The sequence below is a fragment of the Nerophis lumbriciformis genome, linkage group LG13 (genome assembly GCF_033978685.3).
Source record: "Nerophis lumbriciformis linkage group LG13, RoL_Nlum_v2.1, whole genome shotgun sequence".
Lineage (NCBI taxonomy): Eukaryota > Metazoa > Chordata > Actinopteri > Syngnathiformes > Syngnathidae > Nerophis > Nerophis lumbriciformis.
This window is the reverse complement of record NC_084560.2, coordinates 38,772,588-38,786,871: the sequence shown is the minus strand read 5'-3', so window position 1 is coordinate 38,786,871 and position 14,284 is coordinate 38,772,588. Positions and strand designations below refer to the sequence as shown.

At 34.0% G+C, this 14,284-nt stretch overlaps 1 protein-coding gene across 2 annotated transcripts in view; it reads right to left on the bottom strand.

Moving 5' to 3' along the window:
• Window positions 1–1,158: 1,158 nt before the first annotated feature.
• Window positions 1,159–14,284, bottom strand: part of plcl1 (phospholipase C like 1) — a 172,313-nt gene continuing 159,187 nt past the window's right edge. For both annotated transcript variants that reach the window (XM_061970833.2, XM_061970835.2), the window contains exons 10-12: window positions 8,745–8,820; window positions 6,981–7,090; window positions 1,159–3,636 (exon numbers count right to left, since the gene is read on the bottom strand). In XM_061970833.2, the coding sequence (XP_061826817.2) occupies window positions 3,427–3,636; window positions 6,981–7,090; window positions 8,745–8,820 (396 nt within the window). In that variant the 3' untranslated portion in view covers window positions 1,159–3,426. The remainder of the gene's footprint in view (window positions 3,637–6,980; window positions 7,091–8,744; window positions 8,821–14,284) is intronic.

The window sequence follows — 14,284 nt, the reverse complement described above, 5'->3', positions numbered from 1 at the left end:
TGCAGAACATCAACGTCATTCTGCCGGCCAATAGTGTCGCTCCGCTTCATTTGCGTCAGCGCTCATTTACATAAATCCCTTTTTCAACAAAATCAACTTCTCAAAAAAATTATTGGTCGGGGTTTTTTTTTTTTTCATTTTTATTCAAATCAATATTCTGTTTTTTTGGTAGTAAAAATATTTTGGGCATAAAATTTATAAATTATTTTCTCTTTTAAACACTTGAAAAGTCTACATTTCAAGCAAAGACAATTGCAGAAATGTAAGATAATTTGAATGATTTATTGTACAAAATATAAAAAAATATTAAGTTTTCCCTTTGTGTAACTTTTAACTATTACAATTACACTATAAAATCAATCTGTAGATTTAACGGTGAAATTCTGGCAGCTCAGTCCCCAGAATTTACCGTAAAATGTACGACGGTTTTTACACCGAATTACTGTAAACTGAAGAATGGTACCAATGTCATTTTTACGGTAAAACTATGGCGAAGGAGCAGCAAGGTTGTTTTTTTTACTGTATAATCTACGTTCGTTGTTTTTACAGTGCATTACTGTAAATTTAAAAAAGATGCCACTATTATTTTTACGGTAAAATGATGGCAACTGAGTTTTTTTTTTACTGTCCTCATTTTTACAGTGCATTACTGTAAATTTAAAAAAGATGCCACTGTTATTTTACGGTAAAATTATTGGAACTCAGTTTTTTACTGTCCTCGTTTTTACAGTCCATTACTGTAAATGTAAAAAAAAAACGTACCGCTGATATTTTTGGGTTGAAATTATGAAAACTGAGCGAAGAGGTTTTTTAATTGTTAAAATTTCCATCTTTCACAGTGCATTACTGTAAATGAAAAAAATGTACAATTGCTATTTTTACAGTAAAATGATTTCAACTGAGCTGCAAGGTTGTTATTTTATAATGTATTACTGTAAATAAAAAAAATCATATCACCGATATTTTAATGTTAAAACTCTGGAAACTGAGTTGCAAGTTTTTTGTACTGTAAAATTGACAGTTATATTTTTACAATGAATTTGTGTAAATTTATTTTACTTTTTTTTTTTCTGTAAAATCTCTGGTCCTTGTTTTTACAGTGTATTCCTGTAATGTTATTTTTACAGTAAATTCTGACAACTGAGCTGCCAGTTTTTTTACCATCAAATCTACTGAATTATTTTACAGTGTACAGTACCAAAAATAGTTTTCAGTCGGGTAAACTTCTGGAAATTGAGGTGCGAGTTTTTTTTACTGTAAAATATCCGGACCTTGTTTTTACAGTGAATTACTGGAGAAAAAAATGGGGGAAAAATCTGTGTAATTGTTACTTTTATGGTAAAATTCTGGCAAATTAGCTGCAATTTTCTTACCATAAAATTGATGTTTGTTATTTTTACAGTGCATTACAATACCACTGATATTTTTAGGTTGAAACTCTGGAGACTAAACTGCAATAATTTTTTTTACCGTAAAATCTTTGGTCGCTGTTTTCACAGTGCATGACTGTAAATGGAAAATTTTAAATCCTACAGACTAAGAATCCAGTTTTTTATCGTAAAATCTCAGGTAATTTTTTTTCACATTGCATTAGTGTAAATTTTAAAACGGTTTTACTAATAATTTTCGTCAAAACTACGGTAACTGAGCTGCAAGATTTTTTTTCTACAGTAAAATCTACAGCCGTTGTTTTTACAGTGCATTGCCGTTAATGCAAAAAACGGTACCATTGTTATTTTTACGGTAAAATTCTGGAAACTAAACTGCAAGTTATTTTTACAAGTAAAATCTTCTGTCTTTTTTTTTCTACAGTGCATAAATGGAAAATGGAAAAAAATGGTACCACTTATTTTTTGCGATAAAATTCTGGGAAAAGAGCTGCAAATTTTTTGTACCGTAAAATCTCTGGTCTTTATTTACACACTGCATGACTGCAAATGGAAAATGTTCAATTCTAAAGACTAAGACGCCAATTTTTTTACCGTAAAATATCCGATCGTTGTTTTTATAGAGCATTACTGTAAATGCAAAAAACAGTCCGGCTGTTATTTTTACAGTAAATTTCTGGCAACAGAGCTGCAAGTTTTTACAGTGCATTACTGTAAATTTAAAAACGGTAAACACCGATTTTTTTTTTTTACAGTGCATTACTGTGAATGGAAACAAATGGTACCACTTATTTTTATGATAAAATTCTGGCAAATAAGCTGCACATTTTTTTTACTGTAAAATCTGCGGTTGTTTTTACAGTGCATGACTGTAGATTTAAAAACAATACTATTGATATTTTTAGGTTGAAACTCTGGAAACTAAATTGATCGGTTTTTTTTTACCGTAAAATCTTCGATCGCTGTTTTCGCGGTGTTTTACTGTAAATGGAAAATAAAAAATTATAAAAACTAAGACGGCAGTTTTTTTACCGTAAAATCTTTTATCATTGTTTTTATAGTGAATTACTGTAATTGGAATTATTGTACAGCTTTTATATTTACAGTAAAACTTCTGGCAACTGAGCTGCAAAGTTTTTTTTTTACCGCAAAATCTCCTGTCAATTTGACATTACATTACTGTAAACGGAAATACGGCACAGGTGTTATTTTTACGGTGAACTTGCTGCAAATTATTTTACCGTAAAATCTGCGGTTGTTTTCACAGTGCGTTACTGTAAATGGAAAATAAAAAATTCTAAAAACTAAGACGCCAGTTTTTTACCGTAAAATCTTTGACAATTTTTTTATAGTGAATTACCGTAAATGGAAATATGGTACAGCTGTTATTTTTTACAGTAAAAGTTCTGGCAACTGAGCTGCAAGTTAAAATTTTTCACCGTAGAATTGACGTTAGTTGTTCTTACAGTGCATTACTGTACATTTAAAAACAATACCATTGATATTTTTGTACTAAAACTGTTTTTTTCTACCGTAAAATCTCCTGTGGTTTTCACAGTGCATTACTGTAAAGGGAAATATGTTATTTTTACGGTGAAATTCTGGCAACTGAGCTGCAATTTTTTTTACCGTAAAATCTGCGGTTGTTTTCACGGTGCATTACTGTAAATTTAAAAACGTTACCAATGATAGCTGTACGGTAAAACGCTGGCACCTGAGCTGGCAATATTTTACTGTAAAATCTACAGCTTTATTTTGCAGTACCAAAAATGATTTTTGGTCGGCTAAAACAAACCGATAAAGTTTTTGTGGGTTAAAGGTTTTAAAAAAAAAAAAAAAAAAGATGAAGTACCTTAAAAGAAGCATGTGTGCCTCGCTAGCGCTAATTTCGCCGGCATTTACGAAGTTGTGCGGCGCGAGCGTTACAGTGTTGAGTCTGGAACGTTCCGTCAGAAAAAAAAGCGAGGACCTTGAGGAGAGGCGAGAAAAGGAGACCCCCGTGAGGCTCGGACACACCGACCGCTCGCCAGCGTCGACGTCACACGCGCCCGTTGCTGTGCGTGCTGCCGCGGCGCCCGCTGGAGGCCTGCGAGGTGAAGTGCAGCTCGGTCGCGGCGCTGGAGAAGGTGGCCGAGCGCAAGGAGTCGGAGGAAGGGGAGGTGAGTCCAGAGGCCTCGCAGGCCAGGGCCACCTGCCTCAGCGCGTCCAGGGAGTCCATCTTGGCGCCGCGCAGAAGGTCGCTTTGACCCTACGGCAACAAAGTAGATATATTAACAATTAGATTTAAAAAATATATAAAACATCTTATCAATAGGGATGGGTATCCAATTGGTACTGTGGAGAATGCACATATTTTTAAGAGTTATTTCTCTATTCATCGCCATGTTTGGATCAGCTAGTACTTTTCCTTTGTATATTCTACCAGTTTTTTCTTGTCTTCAGAGGTCTGTTTAGTGCAGTGGTTCTTAACCTGGGTTCGATGGAACCCTAGGGGTTCGGTGAGTCGGGCTCAGGGGTTCGGCAGAGGTCAAAACACACCCGACTCATCGTGTAAATAAAAACTTCTCCAACAGCAGAAGTCAGACTGATTTGCAGGTGTGTAATTTGTTGTGAGTTTATGCACTGTGTTGGTTTTGTTGTTTGAACAAGGTGATGTTCATGCACGCTTCATTTTGTGCACCAGTAATAAAACATGGTAACACTTTAGTATGGGGAACATATTCACCATTAATTAATTGCTTATTAACATGCAAATTAGCAACATATTGGCTCTTAACTAGTCATTATTAAGTACTTGTTAATGCCTTATTCGGCATGGCCTTATTATAAACCTAACCCTCTAACCCTGGCCCTAACCCTCTAACCCTAACCCTAACCAAATAACTCTAAATTAGAATAAGGTCTTTGTTACTTAGAATATGTTCCCCTAGTGTCCAAATAACTCTAAATTAAGCCTTTGTTACTTAGAATATGTTCCCCTAGTGTCCAAATAACTCTAAATTAAGTCTTTGTTACTTAGAATATGTTCCCCATACTAAAGTGTTACCAAAAACATATAACTTTGTCTTGAATTTGAAAAAAAAACACATTTTATTTTTCACTAAAGAAGGGTTCGGTGAATGCACATATGAAACTGGTGGGGTTCGGTACCTCCAACAAGGTTAACAACCACTGGTTTAGTGTCTTAAACCATCGGAATGTGAATACAATCCCCACGTCTTTCCTTATCAATGTTGCGAGGGGGAGAGGTGGGGGCTTTCTTTGTGTGCAAGGAGTTGGCTTTTCCGTTTGATTGTCAGATCAACTAGAGTAGCCGATATGAATGCATTGGTTAAGCTGATCTCCTGAAATTTCAGTAAAACTTGATAATATTCCTATTCTGTCTTGATGGTCCTTCTTACTCAGGATACATGTCATCGAAAGAACTTGGGATTGATCAGTAACTTCCTGGGAGGAAGAGCTGGTCGACGCAACAGTACTTTTTTGGCACCTACCGGGAACTGATTCACATAAAAAAATTGTTTGCAGTAGCGGGGTTGTGCGCCCGGTTTCACTCCAGCAGCACTGAGAGCATACTCGGCAAAACTACCTCTTTTAAATGTTGCAATTTTTAATCTCAACAACGAAATTTACTCAAAAAAACATAAAATGCGCTAGCTTGATGCTAATATGATATTGACATTCTACTGATTAGCATTGGCGATTTTACGTGGCGATATCAACGCCTCCAAATTTGTTCATGACTACTACAACTAAGCTGCACGATAAGTGCAATACTTAGAGTATCAACACTCTTTATGGCGCAACAACGAGATTTCGAAATGTGACAATAAAACAAGATATAACAACTGGACAGCAGTTATCAGAATCAGCTCATGTTTTGGCACCTACCGGGAACTGATTCACATAAAATAAATTACGGTACCTAGGTTGTGCGCCCGGTTTCACTCCAGCAGCACTAAGAGCAGACTCAGTCAAACTACCTCTCGTTAATGTTGCAATTTTTAATCCCGATGAAGAAAATGAATCCAAAAAACACTCCAACGTAAAATGCGCTATCTTGATGCTAATATGGTATTGACATGCTGCTACTGATTAGCATGGACGATTTTACGTGGCGATTTCAACGCCTCCAAATTTGTTCATGACGACTACAACTAAACTGCACGATACAATCAAACAGCTGGTGCGTAATAAGTGCAATACTTATAGTATCAACACTTCTTAGGGCGCAACAACAAGACTCCGAAATGTGACAATAAAACAAGATATGACAACTGGACAGCAGTTATCATAATCAGCTCACGTTTAAAAATGTTGCAATAAGAAAAAATTTGATTTTATGATCAAAAATAATTGATATTTATTAACACAAAAAAGTACCAAACATCGGTACCGTATCGGTCCAAATGTGAAAGGGACCCATGCCTACTTATGAACACCATGGTAACATAACTCAGTTATACTCATAAATGTGGGATTAAAGTGGGACTGAAAAAAAGTAAATTACAAATAGTAAATGTAAAACATATATTTTTTGTATAATTTATTTTTTTAAATCATGTATAATTCTTTTAAATATATTTTTTAAATGTTTTATTTTTACTTATTTATTTTTAAAAATCATGTATCCTTGAAGGGTTTTTAGGACCGCCTAAGACCCGCCCCTAGCTGGTAAAACCCGGCCCATGTACACACCCACCCATTAAACAAAAACAGGCTTCACTACACATCTTAAACAACACGTCCCTTAAAATGTATTTTGTTGTTTTTTTAAATGTTGTATACAGTAAAAAACAACAACTAGACATTGCATTACTTATTGTTACTACTCATAGTATTCATGCCTTGAACAAGACAATACTTTTCTTGAATTTTCAAAGGATTTATTATAATTTACAGATCACATGCAGCCTCTGCTAATAAATCAAAATAATGATAAAAGTCAAAGTAATAGTTCGGTTACGTACAGTAAAAATACTGTAAATGTATCATTAAACTAAAGTCTGGCGATATCTCACTAGATACATTTTTATGAAATATCTTTCATCGCTAATGAGATAATATGCGAAATTGAACAAAAAAAGTCAAGTTCTCATAAAAATGTAATTCTTAGGGGGTAAATAATATTAGGAGCAATTATTTTTTTAATATATGAATATGAAGGTTGTTGTTTTTTCAAACTGTTTTTTATGATGTACATTTTGATAAAGGCATTCATTAAGAACTTTTGTTGTCCTTTAAATTCCATAAAAATGTCAACATTTCACTCTGAGAAAATTGCAAAAACGCATTTAAAGACCTGTTCTATATTAAAAAGCCTGACATTAAATTTAAATGAATCATAAAATGTATACAAATATATATATATATAATAATTCATCAATATTATAATGTAATAAAAATTTGAAAAATATAAATCCAAAAAAATTAAACAAAAGGGAAAAGATGGCTTTAAAGTAGGATAAAAAGTTATGAAATAACAGCACATAGTTTTGCAGGTCAAATGTCAGATACATGTACACAAACACTACAAAGCAAGTATTTAGTGTACAGGATGTAGTACAGGATGTAGTACAGTACGAGTGGTACCTTAAGTACTGTGATGTTCCAAGTGAAACTTTCCACAGCTTTGCTGAGCTTGCATCCTTTCAGTCCCTCCTTCTCCCCCAGCCGGGACAAGTCTTCATGGAAGTCCATGCCTGACAGGTCAACATAGTCAACACAGCATTAAACAACAACAACAATTAACAACAACAACTATAATCGACAACAACAATAAACAAAACAATAATAAACCACAACAGTAAACAACATGTAACAACCATAAAAGACAACAATAAACAACAAGAAAATAACAATAAAAAAACAACAGCAACTAACAATAACAACAACAAAAAACATGAACAACAATAATTAAAAACAGTAATAAACAACAACAACCATAAACAACAATATAAACATCAATCATAAACAACAACAAACAACAATAATAAACAACAATTATCAACAACAACAATAAACAACAATCATTACCAACAACAATAAACATACATTAACAACAATAAATAACAACTATTAACAACCATAAAAGAAAACGATAAACAACAAACATAAACAACAACAACAAAAATAACAATAGACAACAGCTACTAACAACAACAATAAACATTATCAATTAACACCAATAAACAACAATAATAAACAACAATTAACAACAACCATTAACAACAACAATTAACAACAATAATAAACAACAGCAACTAACAAGAACAAGAACAACAACAAACAAAAACATGAACAACAATAATTAACAACAATAATAAACAACAACCATAAACAACGATATAAACATCAACCATAAACAACAACAAACAACAATAATAAACAACAATGATCAATAGCAACAATAAACAACAATCATTACCAACAACAATAAAAAGACATTAACAACAACAATAAATAACAACTATTAACAACCATAAAAGACAATGATAAACAACAACAAATATAAACAACAACAACAAAAATAACAATAGACAACAGCAATTAACAACAATAATAAACAATCAATTATCACCAGTAAACAACAATAATAAACAACTATTAACAACAAAAATAAACAACAACCATTAACAACAATTATCATCAATAAATAACAATAATACAACAACTATAAACAACAAAAATAATAACAATAGACAAAAGCAATTAACAACAATAATAATAATCAACAACAACAACAAACAACAACAATGATCAACAACAACAATAAACAGACATTAACAACAACAATAAATAACAACTATTAACAACCATAAAAGACAACGATAAATAACAACAAATATAAACAACAACAACAAATATAGCAATAGACAACAGCAATTAACAACAACAACAATAAACATAATCAATTAACACCAACAAACAACAATAATGAACAACAATTAACAACAACAATAAACAACAACAATTAACAACAATAAATAACAATAATAATACAACAACTATAAACAACAACAATAATAATAATAATAGACAAAAGCAATTAACAACAACAATAATAAACAACAACTATAAACAATGATAATAAACAACAACAATAAACAAAAACAACAATTACCAACCACAATACACAACAACAACAACAACAATCACATAGATTGAGCGGACCCTGAAACCACGCACGTAAGTAGGCATGCTTGTTGTGTTTGTACACAATAAGACTCATTCAGGAAATGACCAACGCATAGCTTCATTTTGTCATTTTTATCATAAAAACTTCAATTATACGGGGATCCTAATTAATACCTTTAAATGTCAGCATTATTATCATCCTGATTTTTTATTTCTTACCTTCTTTCTGCACCTGAGCGATCCTCTCCTGGACGCCATCAGCATTCTCAATCAGCTGCTTCTGTGCGGCAATCATCTAAACACACACACACACACACACACACACACACGCAGAAAGTATTGAGTTCAACCTTTATAGAGAATGAATGGACTTAAAAGGTATCCCTGAGGAACTCCACAATAAATTGTAGGCAATGTTTTGTTCCTGTGCATATATACAGTGTATAGATATACATACATACAGTGTATAGATATACATGTATACTGCACTGTATGTATATACATACATACAGTGTTTTGTGTGAAATGCTGAGTGTGATATAAATAAAACACAGACAAAAGTATTGGGACACATGGCCATGACACGTACAGGAAGTGAAAGGTAAAGAAAACATGGAGTGCATCCCCGCCACTTTTATTCTACGTCACATTATTATTCATATGTTGTTATTTTTGTGCTGTAGTAGAGCGTTTTAGTGACACAATTTAGGCTTTTAAGTGACAAAATATCACATTTGCATGAGAAAGGACACTGTGAAGGCAAAACTAACTTTTTTGATCAAAAGATTGCGTTTCTGTAGACAAACTAACACTTTCTTGAAACAACAATATATCATTTTGCTAACTATTGCTTTTTTTACAACACATGTTTTATAACCAAATATTACATGTTATTGCCAATTTGGCATTTACCGTATAAGAGTAAATATGGCGTTTTAAAGAAGAATTTATAACTTTTGTATAAAATGTTTTTGATCAAATATATAATTTTTGTGCAACAATATTACTTTTTGCCATCAACTTTTGCTTTTTAGTGACAAATATGAGCAAATAGGAAGGTTTATTGGGGGGGGGGGGAAGCCTTATAAGACTAAACATAGCATTTTCAGATATTAATTTAGCTTTTTTGTGGGTATACATTGTTTAAAAGTCAAAACATAGCATTTATTTTGGCCAACTTTCTAACATTTTGTGGCACCATCTAACTTTTTGCTGTCAACTAATGTTTTTTTTTGCGGCAGATTTATTGGCAATCATTTAAAAAAATTATTAAGTACAAACCCCGTTTCCATATGAGTTGGGAAATTGTGTTAGATGTAAATATAAACAGAATACAATGATTTGCAAATAATTTTCAACCCATATTCAATTGAATATGCAACAAAGACAAGATATTTGATGTTCAAACTCATAAACTTTATTTTTTTTTTGCAAATAATAACTAACTTAGAATTTCATGGCTGCAACACGTGCCAAAGTAGTTGGGAAAGGGCATGTTCACCACTGTGTTACATGGCCTTTCCTTTAAACAACACTCAGTAAACGTTTGGGAACTGAGGAGACACATTTTTTAAGCTTCTCAGGTGGAATTCTTTCCCATTCTTGCTTGATGTACAGCTTAAGTTGTTCAACAGTCCGGGGGTCTCCGTTGTGCTATTTTAGGCTTCATAATGCGCCACACATTTTCAATGGGAGACAGGTCTGGACTACAGGCAGGCCAGTCTAGTACCCGCACTCTTTTACTATGAAGCCACGTTGATGTAACACGTGGCTTGGCATTGTCTTGCTGAAATAAGCAGGGGCGTCCATGGTAACGTTGCTTGGATGGCAACATATGTTGCTCCAAAACCTGTATGTACCTTTCAGCATTAATGGCGCTTTCACAGATGTGTAAGTTACCCATGTCTTGGGCACTAATACACCCCCATACCATCACACATGCTGGCTTTTACACTTTGCGCCTATAACAATCCGGATGGTTCTTTTCCTCTTTGGTCCGGAGGACACGACGTCCACAGTTTCCAAAAACAATTTGAAATGTGGACTCGTCAGACCACAGAATACTTTTCCACTTTGTATCAGTCCATCTTAGATGAGCTCAGGCCCAGCGAAGCCGACTGCGTTTCTGGGTGTTGTTGATAAATGGTTTTCGCCTTGCATAGGAGAGTCTTAACTTGCACTTACAGATGTAGCGACCAACTGTATTTACTGACAGTGGATTTCTGAAGTGTTCCTGAGCCCATGTGGTGATATCCTTTACACACTGATGTCGCTTGTTGATGCAGTACAGCCTGAGGGATCGAAGGTCACGGGCTTAGCTGCTTACGTGCAGTGATTTCTCCAGCATCTCTGAACCCCTTTGATGATATTACGGACCGTAGATGGTGAAATCCCTAAATTCCTTGCAATAGCTGGTTGAGAAAGGTTTTTCTTAAACTGTTCAACAATTTGCTCACGCATTTGTTGACAAAGTGGTGACCCTCGCCCCATCCTTGTTTGTGAATGACTGAGCATTTCATGGGATCTACTTTTATACCCAATCATGGCACCCACCTGTTCCCAATTAGCCTGTTCACCTGTGGGATGTTCCAAATAAGTGTTTGATGAGCATTCCTCAACTTTATCAGTATTTATTGCCACCTTTCCCAACTTCTTTGTCATGTGTTGCTGGCATCAAATTCTAAAGTTAATGATTATTTGCAAAAAAATAAAAATGTTTATCAGTTTGAACATCAAATATGTTGTCTTTGTAGCATATTCAACTGAATATGGGTTGAAAATGATTTGCAAATCATTGTATTCCGTTTATATTTACATCTAACACAATTTCCCAACTCATATGGAAACGGGGTTTGTATTTATGTGAGTCAAAATAGTGTTTTTGATCAAAGGATACAGCTTTTATTTGGGCACACTAATACTTTCTTGGATAAAGTATATATTTTTTGTTTAACAATACTGTGTGTTGCTATTGCTTTTAACTGACAAATACTGAACATTTGTGGCAAACAAATAAAACGTTATTAGCAAAATATAGACTTTTGACATTTATGTGGGCAAACTGACTTTTTGGATAAATATATTATTTTTGTATATTACTTTTCGCTGTCAACTATTGTTGTTTTGCAACAAATGTTTTATAAGCAAATATAAAATGTTATTGGTGGCATTTTTAGATCTTAATTATGCATTTATGTGAGTAAATATGGTGTTTTAAAAGAACAATTTTGTTGACCAAAAATATCATTTTTGTGCCACAATATTACTTTTTGCTGTGAGGCATTTCTTTTTAGTGACAACTATTAGCAAAATAAAGCTTTTTGAGGCTGAACATAACATTTCAGACCTTCATTTTGCCTTTTCGGGAGTAAAAATGGTGTTTAAAAGGCAAATGACTGTATAGTTTCTGTGGGCAAACTACAAATTTCTTGACCAAATATATTTTTTGTGCTACAATATTACTTTTTACTGTCAGCTGTTGATTTTTTATCACAAATAGGGCACTTTTTTGTTAAAATATAAAAGTTTATCATCAAAATAAATCCTTTTTTTAAATCTTAATTGTTCTTAAATTTTTTATCAGTATTCATTGTGTTTTAATAGAAAAATTTAGCATATCTGGAGGAAAACTACCATTTTCAAACAAATGTACATTTTTAGTGCCACAATGTTACTTTTTCAGTGACAGATATGGCACTTTTTTGGTCAAATATACACGTTTTTTGGGACAATAAATCTATAGCAGAAATGTTCAGATCTCAATTTATGTGAGTAAATATCATACTTGCCAACCCTCCCGAATTGTCCGGGAGACTCCCGAAATTCAGCCCAACTCCCGAAAACCTCCCGGGACAAATTTTCTCCCGAAAATCTCCCGAAATTCAGGCGGAGCTGGAGGCCACGCCCCCTCCAGCTCCATGCGGACCTGAGTGACGTGTTGACAGCCTGTTCACACGTCCGCTTTCTCACAATATAAACAGCTAATGATCGAGGGCGAATTCTTGGTTTCTTATGTGGGTTTATTGTTAGGCAGTTTCATTAACGTCCTCCCAGCGCGGTAACAACACACAACAACAGCAGTCAAGTTTTCGTCTACCGTAAAGCAATTCGTCTGCCGTAAACAGCAATATTGTGACACTTTTAAACAGGACAATACTGCTATCTACTGTACATGCATATGTGACCCACCCATAATGTGTCACATTTTTGTGTTGATTTATTTATTTTATTTTGTGGTTTGAATTCGTTTTTGGAGCTGTCATTACACATTTATCAGTATTCACATTGGTCAGTAGGGGGCAGTAGGGCGTTTCTTCTCAATTGAATGCTATCACCTGCAGACCGGAAGTGTCTTGTCATTCTGATGAGAGCAACCAGTCTGTGAACAATTGAAACGTCCTGTGTGCTTTTTCCTCCTGTATAACAGGTTAGTTTTGGTGAATCAACTCACTGAACAATATCCATGTGATCTTTATAAGTTTAAGTACACATTCTGATGGTGGAGCCTAACTCTAAAGTGTTTGTGAGTTGTAGTTTGTATTTGTGAATGAATCCAGTCCACAGTTGCAGTAATCAATACAAAAAGGCGACGTGAGTGCGCAATGTTTATATAGGAACTTCTGATCCTAATTCAGACTCCCAAATTAGAGCTCCCGTTTTCTTATTGATTTTATAATGTATATTTGTATAATGTGTGTGTTCTGAAATAGTGACAGAGAATAGAACAAGGATGGACAATTCAACCCTTAACTCAACAATGAGTAGATGAGTGTTATGTGTGTGTATATGTGTAAATAAATGATCACTGAAATTCAAGTATTTCTTTTATTTATTTATTTATATATATGTATATATATATATATATATATATATATATATATATATATATGTAATAAAAAATATATATATATATATGTAATAAAATATATATATATATAGCTAGAATTCACTGAAAGTCAAGTATTTCTTATATATATATATATATATATATATATATATATATATATATATATATATCTTAACCACGCCCCCCAACCACGCCCCACCCCCGACCACGCCCCCACCCCCCGAAATCGGAGGTCTCAAGGTTGGCAAGTATGAAATATGGTGTTTATCACTTGATATTGCATTTATTTGGGCAAACTAACACTTACTTAGATAAATATGTCATTTTTAATGTCAAATAATTCACTTTTCGTGGAAGATGTAGTTTTGTTGCCAAATACACAATTGTATTGGCAAACATTTTTACATCTCAGTTTGTCTGAGGAAATATGGTGTTTTATACACATGATTTATACACATTTATTTGGGCAAACTAACACTTTCTTGGATAAATATATCATTTTTAATGTAAAATAATTCACTTTTTGCTGTGAATTATTGCTTATTTGGGCCAATGTTGGACTTTAGTGTCAGAATACGACATACTTGCCAACCCTCCCGGATTTTCTGGGAGACTCCCGAAATTCAGCGCCTCTCTCGAAAACCTCCCGGGACAAATTTTCTCCCTAAAATCTCCCGAAATTCAGGCGGAGCTGGAAACCACGCCCCCTCCAGCTCCATGCGGACCTGAGTGACGTGTCAACAGCCTGTATTCACGTCCGCTTTCTCACAATATAAACAGCGTGCCTGCCCAAACACGTTATAACTGTAGAATGATCGAGGGCGAGTTCTTGGTTTCTTATGTGGGTTTATTGTTAGGCAGTTTCATTAACGTCCTCCCAGCGCGGTAACAACACACAACAACAGCAGTCATG